Here is an 18,042-nt window from a genome sequence, read left to right as displayed (position 1 = left end):
AGTTAGAAACATTTGGAAGGGTCAGTATTGAGCCGTCAGTTTAAAAAAAATAATAATTTGGCGGTGACACGAAGCTCAGCAGAATTTTCTGGCATAATTTTAATTTCCCAAAGTTTTACCATTTTGCTATAGCAGTGATACTGATTTGGGACATTAAGTAAATTATTATGATAGTTTTTATGATTAATATTATTATTATTATTATGAGGATCTGAGGATATGGCCGGGCTCAATTCGGATCTCTCTACTACATCCTAAAGCACCTTGGCATCACAGGACAACAAATGAAGAGAGCTAGAACACTAGAACACTACAGAGGCTGCTGAGAGGGCTTCAAGATGGCTCTGGAGGGTGATCAGTGGTCCACAAAAGCTATTTGGACACAGGCCAGGGACTGATCACCCCTGGCCAGGCCATGTGGGAGAGGAAGTCTGACAATTAAAGACCTGAAACATCCAGTGACTCCAGGTTCCTTCACTGTGATGTGTCCATGAGCACACTGCAAGATGTATGTTAAAACAACAACAACAATAATAATAATAATAATAATAATAATAATAATGATTCCATAAAAATCAGAAAAGTTGTATTGACTAGAAAAACATGCACAATAAACACAGAAGCTCTTTTTTTATTAATTAGATTATTTTTGGAGACCCCAACAGAGATACAGTCAGGTCCATAAATACTTGGACATTGACAAAGTTATAATTATTTTATTTTTTTACCACAGTATATTGGAGTTGAAATTAAATAATGAACATGAGCTCAGACTTCCAGCTTTTTTGCACACACATCCATCCATTCTCTGTACCACTTATCCTACACAGGGTCATGGGCCGCCTGGAGCCTATCCCAGGGGACTCGGGGCACAAGGCGGGGGACACCCTGGATGGGGTGCCAACTCATCTCAGGGCACAATCACACACCCACTCACACACTACGGATAATTAGAAATGCCTACAGTCAGCCTACAACACATGTCAATGCATGGACTGGGGGAGGCAACTGGAGTACCTGGAGGAAAGCCCTGAAAGACGAGGAGAACATGTAAACTCCACACACCCAGAGTAGAGGCGGGAATCGAACTTGAAACCCTGGAGGTGTGAGGGAACAGTGCCTCCCCCCAACACACACACACACACACACACACACACACAGAGAGAGAGAGAGAGAGAGAGAGAGAGAGAGAGAGAGAGAGAGAGAGAGAGAGAGAGAGAGAGAGAGAGAGAGAGAGAGAGAGAGAGAGAGAGAGAGAGAGAGAGAGAGAAAATAAATAATAACTTTCTCCTTCTTCCACAAGGTGGCAGTGTGGTGGTGTGCATGTCCAGGTTGCACAGCGGTATCCCTCATAGAAGAAGAACTAGTAGTAGAAGTTCAACGCGTCTCACCCTGGAGAGTAAACACACACACCCGGACCAGCCACACGCTACAGGTTCAGGCTGTGCACGCGCATTTCTGCCCTGTTTACTGTTGTTTTATAGGTTTTATTCGATCATCTACTGAGATGAAATGACAGTGATCACTTAATCCCCGTGCTTCTAGCACTACACGTCTGACTGGGCTAACCGACTGCCCTTATTTTAGTCCTCATTAACACCACTGCACTGCACATTATTTCTAACTCAACATCTAATGGAGGAAAGTGTCAGTGAAGATCATGGCATCCGAAGCCAAAGTTCAGGCGCTTTACGGCAGAGGAGATCATGCGCGCGCACGGAGAAGGCGCGCGCACACGGCAGACCACACGTTCCCACTTCAGCCTCCTGCAGCCCGTCCTGTCTAAACGGATCATCTCCACATGTCTCCAAACGCCTTCATTATCGCAGCAGTGCCGGCTCAGTGTGTCCTCTCCTCACAGTGCTGCTTCTGTCCGTGTGCACCCGCTTCTACAAGCTCACCGAGCCGCCGCACGTGTGGTGAGCATATCTTTAAAAAGCTAAAAATAATAACAAGTTTAAACCATGCAAAAAAAAAAGGTGAGATCTGAAATGATTTATGGCTCATTCCTTTGCAGCTGGGATGAGACCCACTTTGGGAAGATGGGCAGCTATTATATTAACCGCACCTTTTTCTTTGACGTTCATCCACCGCTTGGCAAGGTGAGATACTCATCTACCAGTCTGTAAAGTTCACCTGCCTTCATCTGCACTCACTGGCCATTACATCAGGCACATCTGCTACTAACACACTATTGCATGCGACCCCAGTGGCCGGGGTAGGTTCCCTGGCCAGGACTTGAACCCGGGCCTCAGCAGTGAGAGCGCTGTGGCCTAAAAACTAGTCCTCCAGGGATCCTTAAGGACCACTAATGTACCTTTACTCTAAAAACTAATGAAAGCTATACCAGGTAAAAGATGCAATCTAAAAGTACCTAAAAAATTTACCCTTGATGGCACCCGCAACAGCAACAAGGAAAAGTACCTTTCAGTGGAAGCTTGTTCTTAGGGGCACATATGGCAATATTTAAAAAATGTTGTCATCAGACAGATATAAGCTGATGTTCCTCTGGTGTTCATGCAATCATTGGGAAGAGCGTTCACAGCCCACCTAAATGCCACTGAGTTTTTATTTCACCTATTGGTCAAAAATGGGGACCACTACAAGTGCAGAGAGAGTGCACAGAAGCCCACTGGGGCAGGAATCACAATGCCCCATGCTCAGGGGAGGAGTAGCGGACAGGACACTTAATAACATGGTCGCTAGATCAAAAACATTCCGTGGCCTCCAAGATCTTGTTTTATAGCAAACCATCAGAATTAAATCTAATACATTTCTGCAAACAAAAGCAAAGTGTAAGTGCAGACAGTGTGAACCCTTTTCTATTATAAGATATGTTACAAAGACTGGGAGAGGGAAAGGAGATTATGGAGTGGACAGTCTCCGTACATAACAAATGTGTGTGCAACACTGTGGCTTGTTTCCTAACTTGATTAATCCCGGGGGAAATTGCAGCATTACTGTAGTGGTAAAAAGACGAACATTCAAAGGTAACCATAAATACAGTAAGACAGTACTTTTGCACAGTGCAAAATGCAAAAACACAAATGTCATGGAAGTCTATTGGGGGTAATGATATTACCTTGAACACAAGTATGCCTAAAACTGCTTAAATCATATACATTTTACAAATGTGGCCCAGCTAGCTATTACTGAGTTACAGTCCACGAATTAAAAAATATCCAACCTTCCTGTATGTTCCTGTAGTTAAAAAATGACGCTGATGAACCACTACAGGATGTGTAACAAAACCTACGGCAAAGTGGGTGTGTCTAAAATAGGATTCAGTGCATAGTGCTTAAAAACCCCAACAGCACTGCCACCAACAGTATTACCACCGCACACACACACACACACACACACACACACACACACACACACACACACACACACACACACACACTAACATTCCTACTGTGAATGAACTCACCCGCCTTCACCATTCAGCTATGTAACTATCCTATGAATGTAAACATGAGTATGTACAGTGGGTTAGTTCAGGAAATGGATAGTTAGGGTTAATAGTGTCTAGCTAACTTTTTTTTGTTTCATGAACTCAGATGCTGATTGGCTTAGCAGGATACCTGACAGGCTACGATGGCACTTTTCCTTTCATCAAACCAGGGGACAAATATGAGCATCACAACTACTGGGGGATGAGAGGGGTAAATATTGTCAATCTTGTCATTTCTATTCTTGAAAATATATTTGGTATAATTTGATTATTTATTATAACCCTGCTAATATTCACACCTCTGTGTCTGATGGTTAATGTTATTTACCTGATTTATGTTGGTTTTGATTAATTTAGGAGTAATAAGTGAGTCTGTACATGTGTCATGATCATTTGTGGTGTTAAAACACAGTTTTACTCATTTGTCTGTTCAGTTCTGCGCAGCACTCGGTTCCTGTCTGCCTCCTTTTGCTTTCTTGGTGGTCTGGGAGCTGTCTCGTTCTACTGCAGCTGCTCTCATTGCAGCTTCCCTGCTCATTTTCGGTACGCATGATGAAGAGATGGATTTCTATCTTTGCAAAAATGCAAACTTCGAAAACAGGAAACATGCACATACCAAAAAAAAAAAAAAAAAAAAAACACTGTGTGACATTTAATCATTAACACTTTGTGACTGCTTCCCTTTAGACACTGGGTATATCACCCTCTCTCAGTACATCCTGCTCGATCCCATCCTCATGTTTTTTATTATGGGAGCTGTGCTGAGCATGGTCAAATTCAACCGACAAAGACTCAGGTAGGCCGACACACACGAATCTATGGCTTAACCGTGTACACTGTATTTGTTGTCAGATTTCTTAGTTAGAATGTAAACTAACATACTGATTTGTATTAGTCCTACATTCTGTGAGACTTTGTTTAAAGCTACAGTACGTAAGATTGTTTTGTGGATTGGGAAAAGAGCAGGATTATTGAGTAAGGGGACAAAAATATGGTCTCCTTAGCTGATGTAAGTCACCCTGACTATCCTTGCACATCAGAATTGGTGCAAATGTGTACACATGCATCATACTCCAGCTCAGATACTGTACTTTAACCATCACTGCGCACCAAATACAGATATGGAAAAAAAAAAAAAGACACAGCAAGCCACTCAGGTGAGTGAGAATGCGCGTTATAATCGATAAGAGTGAAATGGATTTAGACTTGATGGAGTTTTAGCTTTATTCTTACTGAACAGCTAAGACATGTATTTGGTTTGTATAATTTGGTGGAAAGCTAATAAATGATTCATCTGATTTGTTATTCATTTCTCACTGTGAAATTTATATTGTTACCCAGTTGCAAAGTTGCTTTAGCTAAACAGATGACGATAGCAGAGTAATAAAGGTAACTAGTTGCATTTACTTTAGACTTGCTTACCTTGTCATCTGTAGCTGTATTTCAGCAATCACATGTAATAGTTTTGGTATGTACACTATACTTTAGCTAGCTAGCTAGAGTTAATGGACTAGCTTAATACCATTTGCCTCACAGATTTACACCTGCCTTCAGTCATTTTTGAAGTTGTAATAATATTTCACACATTCTACCAAAAATATCTGGTCCAGCTTTGCCAAATGTCATCCATTGCCTTCATATCACTTTTGGATACAAAGAGGGTTATATCTAAAACATAGATTTATTTAGGTGTTCTTTCAGACTATTTTTCTGTAGATTTTACTTTATATTTTGGATTGTTGTGTTGTTCCAGGATGTACCCACGTTCCCTTTTTAACTTAACATTAGAAACTTATAAAATAGAGGTACATTTTCCTTTTCTCCATTCAAAACCTTGGGGGGTGCAAACTTTTGCTTTTGATGGTATAATATCAAGATTAATTTGAACTTTTATTCTAAAGGTTTGTGTGTTTTTTTTTTTAAACTACTAATGTTAGAACTGTAATGTGGTCCATGAGTGAATAACAGTTTGTGAGACAGAAATATAGTTATGCATATTAATAATTTTCTGTAATATGACTAATTGAGTTTGATTTAATTAAAATGCCTCTCTTTGATCATAATTTAATTTGTCATTCTGAAATTTTGCTATGTTTTGATCATGCTCTAGACCCTTCAGCTGGTCCTGGTGGCTGTGGCTGCTTCTGACAGGAGTGAACCTTGCTGGCTCTCTGGGGGTGAAGTTTGTAGGGCTGTTTGTCATCTTATTAGTGGGCATCAATACTGCATGGGACCTCTGGAAACTACTGGGGGATGTTTGTCTCTCTCTGGTATGGACAAGGACGATGTAGATAAATGATTAGACATGTATGGGTCAGCTCTTCCTGGAGTTTATATACAGTTTTCATTTCTCATCAGGTGCATTTTGCCAAGCACTTGGCTGCTAGAGTGTTTGGGTTGATAATGATCCCCTTGTTCCTGTACACTACAATATTTGCTGTCCATTTTGTTATATTAAACAGAAGGTATGCAAAAGTCTCTGTGTTTTACTGTTATCGTAAATTTTAATATCACTTGCAGAGAATTTCAAATGCAAAAACTTCAAACAGCTCTTGTTTCTTCCCTCTTACGCAGTGGTCCAGGAGACGGTTTCTTCAGCTCGGCTTTTCAGTCTCGCCTGATTGGAAACAACCTGCACAACGCTACCATGCCAGAGTGTGAGTGTATTCGTCAGCTTTTTGTCCAGGAGCTTCAAACAAACATGTCACACACTGATTCTCATGTCTTAAGCTGAACCCGAGGTGCCAAACACTGTTTCTACAAATCTGTTTCAAATGTTCAAATTCTGGTTCAAATTAATTTAGACTCATCTGCAAAAAAGTAATTATTAAGGTGTAGGGCCATTGAAGGCCATTATTTGTCTTCGAAACACCTTCAGTCCTTCTCAAAATGCTGTACTGGAAAGTTCTAGAAACACTTCCTATTATGGGTTGGCAATGAAAAAAAAAAAATCATATCGCAATACTTGAAGGCATCTTCACAATGACTTATACTGTATAATGTATATGATAATATATACACTTATGGTTATAAGTTTGTGGACACCTGACCATCACACCCATATATACTTTTTTGAACATCCCATTACAGATTTTGCCCCTTTTGCTGTTAAAATAACCTCTGTACTACTGGGAACGATTTTCACTAGATTTTGGAAATTCAGCCACAAGAGCATTAGTGATGCATAAGGCGTAGTGTGCAATTTGTATATTCAGACCCCTTAGTTCCAGTGAAGGGAAATTGTAATGCTACAGCATACATAGACATTCCAGACATTTGTGTGCTTCCTACTGTGTGGTGACAAAAAAGAGAGACGGCAAATTAAACAAGTAGTGCAACAATGACGTATACAAGTGTATCATGATATTATATCATTATATTGTTTTCATAACTTCATATTGCCCAGTCCTACTTCCTTAGTTCATGCTATTGTTTCGAGCGCCACCGCTATAGTCAGATACTCTTTTTGATACAGATCTATCAGATGTGGCAGGGCAGGTTAAAGCTGTAAGAGGTATGCAAGATTAGATCCAATGAAATTGCATCTATTTTGTTTTTAAGATTATTTTCTGCCCACAAACAGACTTGGCGTATGGCTCAGTAATAACAGTGAAGAACCTGCGAATAGCTGGAGGATATCTTCATTCACACTGGCACCTGTATCCAGAGGGGGTCGGAGCCCAACAACAACAGGTCATTACTGCCTTACTAGGCTTTTAATTACACGTACTCATAAATACACATAATCGTGATTACATTTTAACAGCTGATTGTTCAAATTAACAGTTTAATTGTCTTTTCTATTATTCTAGTATTTGAATTTATAGTTGTCTATGTAAAGCAGGGCTGTCACAAGTGCTCGATTATAACTGACTACTCGATTATTAAACAAAATGAAAATGCAAACGTTTTTATAACATTGCAACATTAAAGTCTACATTTGGTTTTCATTAATGGATGATGGCTACTTAGCTTAGCTATAACAAATTAGTCAGCTTATTTAATAAATGTTTAATAAAGTTATTATAAACTGAGATTAAGAATTTGCTAGTTTTAATTTCTCTACCTTGTCTCTCTTACAGTAAAAAACAGTAATGCTACAGATACTTAGTATTTTTGTTCAAGAAAACCATGCAATATTTTTTTTAAAAAAAGTAAAAAATTTGGCTATACAGTGTAAAAATGTATACAGTAATTGTTGAGAATTTAGTTTTCTTTAAAAAGTCAGAATTTTAGGTAAAACGTAAAAGTATATTTATATAGCACTTATACGTAGCATTTATCTAGGGGAAAAAACAATGTTTTTTTGTACAGGCACTTGTCTGTACACGTAGGTTTTAAGGCGCCATATGATATTGAGTACTCGATTATTAATCAAAGGAAATGATCCAGTAATTGATTATCAAAATAATCAAAAGTGACATCCCTAATGTAAAGAAAAAACATGACACAGATAATAACTTAAACATATAACACCTATAACTGACACACTTGGCTACTGGGCAATAAACCATGCTCTATACTGCAAATTAGAATGTACTAAGCCATACTAATAAAATAAATCATATGAACGAATTTAAGTAAGAGCGGTTAAATTACAACATTGTTACCATGTTTTTCTGTTATAACATGGTAACTGATGATTCATAGACCATAGAATAATAATTAAAAAGTAGTGGTGCATTGATCTGATTACATCAAGAAACGAATTGAGAAAGACTGTTGCGTCAACTCAAATAATTGCGGTTAAGTGATTATATAATAATTGTGACAGACCTACTCCTTACATATTCATACTGTTGTGTATGTAACCCTTTCCCATTCTGTTTGTTCACTTACATTGACTTACTGTACATAGGAGGAGCATGAACCTTTCTTTCGATAACATTCTGCAGAATGCGTATTTATCACTGAAGTTGCTCCACTACGTTGTTTTATGTTTTATTTGAGAAGTCCGGTGCTAAATGATTGGTTAGCTCATTTTTTAACATTAACAATAATGTTATGTTTTGCTTTATAAAGAAGAACTAACAATGATCCATCTTGTATTTCTGCTTTAATAGGTCACTGCTTATCTGCACAAAGACTATAATAATCTGTGGCTCGTCAAGAGACCTGATGATGATGATGATGGTGGTGAGGGGAAATCTGGATGTAGTTTGCATGTCGCCACACACATATTTCAGACATGAATTGCATGCGGTAGTGGAGACTGTGTCTTGTTTTGTTGTCTCTTTAGATCCCACAGGGACTCCTGAGCTTGTCCGACATGGTGACATCATTCGGCTGGAGCACAAAGAGTGAGTGTGTTCATGATTGGGTTTGAATAATTGGTTTATTTCGAGTTGTGAGCAGTGAAACCTGGTTGCGATATTCAAAAAGTTCTGCTACTTATTAGTAACTCACCATTACTATTATGTCACCATTATGTTGAAGTTTTACAGCATGGGGTCTCGTCATCCGTATAACACTATCACGCATGCACATAGGAACACAGTCATTGAAATATTGATAAGCAATATCGTTTATGATTGCTATTTTTAAGTTAAATTTCGCAAGTCTGTTAAGCATGACGTCTTTTTCTAATAGCAAGCAGGGTAAACAATAAAGCTGTACTTGTCACTCCCAAATCACACAAAACTTACAGTTCTTTTGATTGTCGCTTCATGCAATTTGTACATCGATTGCACAATGGTAGCTTGGTCTGTTTAGTTCTGGTTTCTATTCTAAAGGCATTTTGAAAAATCAGTGATTGAGAAAGTAATAAACCACAGTCATGTTTGTTACTATTGTTGTATTTCTCAGTCAAAGCTGATGACATGTTGTGGATGTGTCAGTGACACATACCTAAAAAAAAAAATCAGCCTCAATGCACGCAAAATCTAAGGGAATCACTTGACATGCCTGTTGCACATAGGCTTTGTGAATATACAGTGTGAGCTAGAAAGAAATCAGCCTCAGCCTCCACTTCATACCATACTATGTATTTTTATTTACAACGGTTGGTGATGCTGCTATTCTAGGTTCCACAAAAGTCAAATATAATCCATTTTAAGCCATTTATCAACAGCAAATAAAGCGTTGTGGAAGCCAAAATCTGAGACTTATTTGTATTTTTTCCTTGAAAGAGAGCAAAGGATTAGCCATTCTAGCCCATTTCTAACAGCCAGCCCTGATTGTGTGGTTGATTCGTTGTGCCTTGAAGAGCAATATCATGAACCTATGGCATATTTTTACTAATAGATGTAACAAGCTACAAACTCCAGTGCTATAGCCTGACATTAACACTCTGTTATAAATCTTTTTCTGTCAGGACCACTCGCAACCTGCACAGTCACCTTCATGAGGCACCGCTGACTAAGAAGCACCTTCAAGTCACAGGATATGGCATTGTGAGTATCATGGTGTATTTTTGTGTCTGATAAAGTTAATCAAAAGGGCTAATATTGTTAACATTGAAATATGCAACCTTTTAGGAAAATACAAATAAGATCCTGCTTATTGATGGCTCCTAGATTCCATTCTCTTCTGGCTGTTTTAGCATGATTCACTGTAATAGATGTTTGTGTAGGAGTAATAGCGCCAGAGATCATAAACATAACCTGCTCTGTTTCTGTAGAATGGTACAGGGGATCCCAATGATCTCTGGCAGGTGGAGGTGTGTGGAGGAAAGAAAGGTGACCCAGTGAAGGTGTTGCGCAGTAAAGTGCGCTTCCTGCATCGTTCCACTGGCTGTGTGCTCTATTCCTCAGGCAAGATGCTCCCAAAGTGGTAAGAACCTCTCAAACTGTCATTTAACACCTAATGGTCCATTTATACTTCTGTGTGTAAATGTACTGTATCTGTGTCCTAAAATAGAGAAAAGGTTTATGGGTAACACACCTTCTCAACAATGCGTAATGCGAATCTGCACTGCTGTACTTCTAGCTGTTGCCGATTGGTTGATCAAGACAGTGCATCCGATAGCATTTGTGAAAAAGTAGTTTGCTTCTAGTAGCGATTAATTTCACTTAATGCAAAGTAAAGCTGGGCAATATGATGATATAATATCAATAGTGTGATGAAATTTGTAACAATACACTTTCCAGAGATATCACTGGTATCCTGAGTATTTTTATAACAATTATAAACTCTGATTAGAAGCAGCTGATTAGTTTATTAGTTACTGATTAGTTACTGATTAGTTACTGAATCTTTAAAGTAGTAAAATGCTACAATTTTTCCCAGAATTTTTATTTTCCCTACTTTTCATTGTTAAAAATACGGCACTGCTGTACTACTGGAAGTTTGTTAGTAAACTTATATATTGTGAAACATATCGTGTATCATACAAAATGGTTTCAGGTATCATGATATGATATTTTTTTTCTTGTATCACAGCACTGTTGAATTCTAGAACCTGATTGGTCAGAAGTTGTAGTGATTCAAATTACAGGTTTATTTTAAAGCACTCATACTAATACTGAATTTAATCTAATTTAATACTAAAATTATATCTTTAACTCCTTGACAGACTTGCAGTCCTCGCTCTCGTAATTACGTACAGTAGCTTTTACTGTAGTTATTGAATAATTCTTATTAGTTCATGAATAATATGCCTCAAGATGATTAGCTGAAAAATATTCTAGATTTTAATGGGAAGAATTATGAATGGAATAAACGCAGTGCAGTATTGAAGATACTTTTTTTCTACAAATGTCTCACATTTTTAAAGGGGCTGGGAACAGGTAGAGGTCACGTGTAGTCCATACGTAAAGGAAACTCCAAACTCCCAGTGGAACATTGAAGATCATATCAACCCCAAATGTAAGTCACTGCAGCTCAACCCTATCAGCATGATGATTGTTTTTGGGTTTGCAGCATAACGTGTGATTTTGTGTCTCCGTAGTGCCCAACATCAGTTTGTGTGTACTGAAGCCTTCCTTCCTGGAGATCTTACTTGAATCTCATATTGTCATGATCAGGGTATGTCATGATCAAGATAAACTGTAAAATGTGGGAAAAAACATACTGTTCATTGATACTAAGAAGCATCCTGATGCAGTTTTCATGTTTCTTGTTCTCGAACAGGGAAACAGTGGCCTGAAACCTAAAGACAATGAGGTTAACTCGAAACCTTGGCACTGGCCCATCAACTATCAGGTGACTTTCTTGCGTTACACTAGAAGTGCTCCACTTTTGAAACTAACACTAGTCATGTGAATTCATCTACTAAGAAATAATTCTTATCACTTTCTTGTGTAGGGCTTGAGATTTTCTGGAGTGAATGAAACAGAGTACCGTGTGTATCTCTTAGGGAACCCTGTGAGTATCCTCTCTCTCTCTCTCTCTCTCTCTCTCTCTCTCTCTCTCTCTTCCAATGTGGAAACTGGTTTATACTGTGAAATCTGTTTACACTATAGTTTAGCTGTGACAAGAGTCCTGTAGTTATAGAAACCTGTTATCAATGGGTCAGCGTGGGGTCTGTGAAGCAGGGGATTTTTTTTTTTTTTTTTAATTTCGTTACACGAAATCACAATCCAACTAGCTTTGATAATGGTGATAACTAACAGTGACTATTAACGTAATGTTAATAGTCACTGTTAGTTATCACCATTATCAAAGCTAGTAGCCGATTTGATTACTCAGTGGAATTAATCCAAACCTCAATAATTCAAAAACAAGTCAGCTTATAAATAATGTCAACTAAGACCTAATGTGTTCTGGTGGTGGAAAGTTCAGGGGAAAAAACTCTGGTGCTCCAATAAAGAGCCAGAATATTAGAGCATACATCTGAATAATGATGATAGTAAAATAGTTCGATTATGTTCATAAAATAAATTTGTGCAGAAGGTGTCCATGAAATTTATTTTACAGTTAAAAGGTTCCCTGGCTCCAGCTCTCTCAGCATACAGTGCAGGCAAATGTAGCTCAAGTGAAGTAGGACATAGCCTTGTTTTTGACACAAACGCCAGGTAGAGCCTGGAGAAATGTGCTCTTCCAGCTGTGAGGTGCCAGGTAAATCCCTTCACTTGTTCCCTTAAACAAGGCTTTCTATATCCAGTGGGTAAAGCTTGTTTCAGTGGTTTTCTCAGGACAGGATTCAGAGCCATGGCCAGCACTTTTGAGTAAAAGAGCAACACACACTAATACATTACATGGCATTTAATTACAAAAGTCTGACTTTCACACAGGGATCTGTTTGTACTGACATGCAAAATGCTTTTCTTCTGCATCGAGCTAGCTGCCTAACGTAATGTCACGCTGCTTTCTCCTGAATTTTATATTTGAGTTGATAACTATAGTATAGACTTACCAAACTTCTTGCAGCACTCACAACAGAATATTTAGCTCCTCTTCCTTATATTGTGCACCGGGCTCGTACAGGTACGTTTGAGGGGCAGCAGCCATATTTCAGAACTTAAGCATGAACATTAGTCATCTACTTATGAAAATTCATGATTAGTAGGCAGTTTCTGTAAAAGAAAGAGAGGCATCATGCACATTTCCTAGAATATATAGACATAATTTTTAGAGAACGGTAACTGAAAGATTGTGTAATTATATTCCAAGGCTTTCAGGAAATGTGTATTACTGAGTTGCACCTTTCCGTCTGATCCACAGGTGATCTGGTGGCTGAATCTGTTCGCTCTGGCTCTGTTTCTTGTCATGGTGTGTCTGTATTCTCTGGCTTTACAGAGAGGAGCTAAACTCGAGGGAGAGAGGAAAGGTGAGCAGGAAGCATTTCTGTTCAGGTGTTTCAGATTATGGAGTTGTTTGAAAGAGTGGGCAAAATTATGCTCGTTATCATATAATCATTTTTACTAATATATCAATATAGCCACAACTTGGCAAAAGTATGCTATGGAGTTCTATGGAGCTATGGAGAATCATGCCATTTGCATTTTTAAATTTGAATTTAAATGCATTTTTAATGGTTACATTAAAATTTTAAAACGGGAGAAATATTTTTCATACAGTAAATCCTGGCTAGGAAGATCCCGTGTCCATGGTCTCGCTCGCGATTATTTCGAGTATTGCCACTTCCTACTGTGCTGCAATATGCTACGGTGTGTGTGAGAGGGAAAAGGGAGACGGGTTCTTATGGGGATTATGAATTAATGGAGAATGCTTTAAAAAAAAAAAATTGATTATATACATAGTTCGTTTTGAATTCTAGATGTTCAGTCACACCCCCTTAAGCGTGAAATTCAGTTTCAGATTTTAGATAGCTTTTTTTGCAAACCACAAAATGAAATGTCAAATTCTGATCCAACTTCACATAATAACATTTAAATTCAGATTTCTACTGGCATGATTCTATCACCATCGTATGCAGCTTTATCATATTTAGGATTTATAAATGGTTTCAGCATTGAATGGTGAATTCTAAAGCCTTTTGAAGTGTATTTAAAGGTGAAGGGTGGATTCATGAATGAACTGATCATGAAACTCCCATGAGCATAGTTTTGTGAAATGTATTGTGAATCTGTGTATTGTGAATCTGATATTGCATTCATTCTGTTTAGTCATGTTGTGTCATGGTATGTGGACAATTTGTTTTTTTGATCATCGATAACGGCTGTTCTATTTTCCCAGCACGCTACCAGGTTCTTATAGAAGGTGGTGGAATGCTGTTCTTGGGCTGGCTGCTACACTACATGCCCTTCTACATCATGGGCCGTATTCTCTACTACCACCACTACTTCCCTGCCATGCTCTTCAGCAGTATGCTTACAGGTATTGAGAAACAGAAAATAAACGGGGACCATCTTCCTCTGGTGAACACTGTTAACTGATGGTTGGTGTGGTTGTCCGGGAAAACCTGTCCAATGTTGCTGTGGCCAAAAATAGTGAAAAATAGTGGGTTTTCTATACAACATACTTTGATTCCTTCACTTTAAGAAGACATAAATACGCTCTACACTTTTGTGGCCTAATGTTTGTGGACACCTGACCTTTTCCAGATTTAGTCCCCCTTTGCTGTTAGAATAACCTCCACTCTTCTGGGAAGGCTTTCCTCTAGATTTTGGAGAGTGGCTGTGGGGATTTGTGCTCATTCAGCCATAAGAGCATTAGTGAGGTCAGGCACTGATCAGCTACCAACCAGAGAGGGTGAAGGCTACCGCATACTTCCACCGAGGCACATGAAGCCAACCACCCGCATCTTCCGCTCATACAACATCAGGGGGCGGTGTAACACCCTCGGAGGAAAGCGCTATCCGCCCCTCCCTGAGAGCACGGCCAGTTTTGCTCTCTTGGACTCCCGCCCATTAATAGCTGTGGCATTATTGGGATTCGAACTCGCAATCTTTAGATGATAGGGCGAACGCCACTCAGGCGCCCACAGTGAGATTTTAATCAGAAATATCAGACACTGCCAGAACTTCGCTCACAATTTTGGCACTACATCAGCCGTCAGTGTGTGTTCTAAGTGTTCTCACCTATCTCAACTCACAACAAAGTATTCTTTTACTATGTGAAAAAGTGTAAATTCAGCTTAATGCACAGTGTGAAGCAAAACTGTCGTATTCAGATGTCTTGGTGACAACCCCTTAACCTTCTTCTTCTGTTTAAAGGAATAACACTGGACACATTTCTGCAGAATGCTGACCTCCTGTTTAGTCTTGATGTTTCGAAATGTATATTAAGAGCAGGTCAGATGGTGCTACTTTTTGGACTCCTCCACAGGTAAGAGCATTTCACACTCTAACATTGTGAATTTGCTGTTAAGAGCTTTTTATAACCTTTTTGTAGAAGGTTGTAATGTTTTTATAAACTGCCTTAACTCATGGCTGTTACAAAGATCAGAACACCAACACCTACAGTAGGGCTTTTGTAATCAGTTTCCCATAATACTTATCTGCATGTATTTGAAATAATCTGGATGTTTACGATACCACATACATTTTTGGTCACCTAATGTACATCTATGGAAGTGATCATAAAGTCAGAAAAGGGCTCTAAATAACTGCGCATCATTTATGGCGTACATGGTTCACCTATTTTTTTTTTTTTTATACTGATGATTGATTTTATGATTAAATATAAAAGTGACCAAGGTACATTACCAGGCAATAGTTTGGACACACTAGATCGAGCACATTTTTTAATTGTCTTAAAGACATTTTGACAAAGTCTTGTTTGAAATTGGTTTCTCATGCAAATATGAATAATGAAGTTATTCAGTGCAAATATACACTTATTTCTGCATCAAAACTGAACTAAAGGACTAACAGAAACAGTTGAGAAAAGAGTCCACACCACACAAGGTGGATATGAAAGAACCCTGGAAAAGTATAGGAAATAAAAAGAATGAAGAACACCCTTCTGTTTTGTTTCCATAGGGTTAACAGTCCTGTTGTTATGCTCTTCGTGAATTGGGATGTTTCCTCACATGCTTTTCTTACATAGTGCAGCCCTGATGTTTGCTAGTCCTGAGTTCACAGAATAGCTGGTTAGCTAGCTAGTAAAATCACCAAACATAATCCAGCTAGCAATTTAACAATGATATCATACAATATAGTAAGTGTAAATTATCCTTGTCTGTATCAGCTGTCGTTTACACACATCATTCTAAAGAGACAAAAAAAATAAATAAATAAATAAAAAATAAAAGCCTAGTCAGTATTGTCAGCAGTACAAACAGTAATTCTACAGTTTCTATATCTGTGACAATAATACATGTATCTATAACAACAAGACATGTATCTCTAACTATAACTAACAATAATACACATGTCTATATCTATAAGTATAAGAATAATATATATCTATTACTATAACAGTAATGTATATATCTGTAACTATAACAGTAATACATAGAACTACAACAATAATACACATATCTATAACTAGATTATAACTATAATAATACTTATAGAAGTGTGTGTCTGAAGTGTCATTTTGAGGGCAGTGTAAACATGAAATACATTATATTCCAAAGTAACTTATTATCTGTAAATACAGTAGTTTTCTTTTAGGTAATAATTGTTTAAGAAAATGATATTTATATTTTTTATATTAATATTTATATAATATTAACAGATATAATAATTTTTAGTTTAAGTTCTTGGGGTAGCAGACTTGGACTTTTTAACCTGGCTGTGATAATGTGATCAAATTGCAGTTCAAGCTGTTTTAATGACGTTTCTGGGATCATTTGTCTCCCTTCTTTGCAGCTTCTACCTGTTCCACCCTCTGTCCTACGGCATGAAGGGGCCGCTTGCTCACGATCCTGCCTCCTCCATGGCGGGACTCAGATGGTTGGACTCCTGGGAATTTTAAAGTGTTCTGTCATGATACAAAATATGGTGGGGCAAAATATAACTTATTAACTAGTCTAGTGACTAGAGAGCTGCTAAAATAGTGACATTTCATTATCTTTTAGAACTTACGTGACGTTTCATTTTAGGAGATTGTTATTAAATATATTAGAACTTATAAATAATGAGCAGTTTGAAAAAGCATCATTTGGTTCATTTCATTAGCACAGAGCTACGTTTCTCTTACAGCTTAGGGAAATATACATTAGTATGTTATCAGTATTGGAAAACATTACTTATGTTATTTGACATGATTGTAGGATAGTTGGATGTACTTTATAATTATTTCAGGTTTGACTGAAATAAACGATCACATAAAGTGCCTTTTAGGGGATGAATAAATAAAAAAGGAGTGAGATTCAGTGAGAGAGTGGATTAGAGCTGAAAGGGAGTTTCATGGAAATCTCACGAGCATTTTCAGACTTGTACCTTATGATTTAAAGGTCTGAGTATTCATTTGTACTGTCTAGGGAGCGAGCAACAACTGGCAAAATCCAATCCTTGTATCAGATTGGATTGTTAACCAGATCATTTTAATGTAAATATTAAATATTTTTTACAAGAATTTCCTGTGAATGTTGTTTTCTTGCTTTGTTCATGAATATTATAAAACTGTGGAACAAGTAATGAGCATAACAGCATAGCCCATTGTTGTTTATTCCTCTTATACCACAGCCATTTGTCAATGATTACAACATTTTATTTTATTAATGAACATGATATGCCTTTTTAACTGTTTATATTTACATCTAATGTTATGGAAGGACAAGTTAGTTCCTGTTATCACTTACACTATAGCAGCTAGTAACACTAGTTCCCTCACCAGACTCTCTTTTTGTCTTTCTCATGAAGTAAATCAGACAAAAAAAACACAGCTTGTCATGCTGCTGTGAAACTGGAAACACAAAGTCGTCTGTCCTAAAGACTCTCCCATGGTGGAAAATTTACTGTTACAAAGCACCGACACCAGAGACTTTATATAAATGTCAATAACTTCATCAGCTCCACAGTTCTGTTTTTCCTTATTAAATAACGGCATGATGGAATCTGTTTATTATTACACTTAAATTATATAGATCATCCATCATACAAGTCCTTGTAAATTATTACTATAAAACCAATAAAGCATTCAAACAAGCTCATTAATAGAAAACCTGTGATTTGAATAACTAACAGCACGTCTCTAACAATAGTGCTGGGTGTTATTCAAATCACAGGTTTATATTAATGGGCTTGTTTGAATGCTTTATTGGTTTTATAGTAATAATTTACAAGGACTTGTAT

General features: G+C 37.7%; 1 protein-coding gene across 1 annotated transcript; it reads left to right on the top strand.

The window, feature by feature from the left end:
- Window positions 1-1,336: 1,336 nt before the first annotated feature.
- Window positions 1,337-17,323, top strand: pomt2 (protein-O-mannosyltransferase 2). The gene is made up of 21 exons (XM_034307772.2): window positions 1,337-1,919; window positions 2,018-2,102; window positions 3,561-3,665; window positions 3,889-3,997; window positions 4,142-4,250; window positions 5,565-5,724; window positions 5,813-5,919; window positions 6,029-6,111; window positions 7,038-7,147; window positions 8,518-8,590; window positions 8,694-8,754; window positions 9,768-9,846; window positions 10,074-10,225; window positions 11,169-11,260; window positions 11,343-11,419; window positions 11,525-11,596; window positions 11,699-11,758; window positions 13,058-13,163; window positions 14,033-14,173; window positions 15,013-15,124; window positions 16,615-17,323. The coding sequence occupies exons 1-21, from the start codon at window positions 1,636-1,638 to the stop codon at window positions 16,718-16,720; spliced, it is 2,283 nt and encodes a 760-aa protein (XP_034163663.2). The 5' UTR covers window positions 1,337-1,635; the 3' UTR covers window positions 16,721-17,323.
- Window positions 17,324-18,042: the final 719 nt, after the last annotated feature.

The sequence above is a fragment of the Pangasianodon hypophthalmus genome, chromosome 10 (genome assembly GCF_027358585.1).
Source record: "Pangasianodon hypophthalmus isolate fPanHyp1 chromosome 10, fPanHyp1.pri, whole genome shotgun sequence".
Lineage (NCBI taxonomy): Eukaryota > Metazoa > Chordata > Actinopteri > Siluriformes > Pangasiidae > Pangasianodon > Pangasianodon hypophthalmus.
The sequence above is the reverse complement of the archived record's forward strand: the minus strand, read 5'-3'. Positions and strand labels throughout refer to the sequence as shown.

Excerpts from the sequence above, each read along its gene's own strand:
- pomt2 (XM_034307772.2), top strand. The coding sequence starts at position 1,636 with ATGGAGGAAAGTGTCAGTGAAGATCATGGCATCCGAAGCCAAAGTTCA. Across the intron at positions 5,920-6,028 it reads TTTGTTATATTAAACAGAAG|TGGTCCAGGAGACGGTTTCT; the intron begins GTATGCAAAAGT and ends CCTCTTACGCAG. Across the intron at positions 10,226-11,168 it reads GGCAAGATGCTCCCAAAGTG|GGGCTGGGAACAGGTAGAGG; the intron begins GTAAGAACCTCT and ends ACATTTTTAAAG.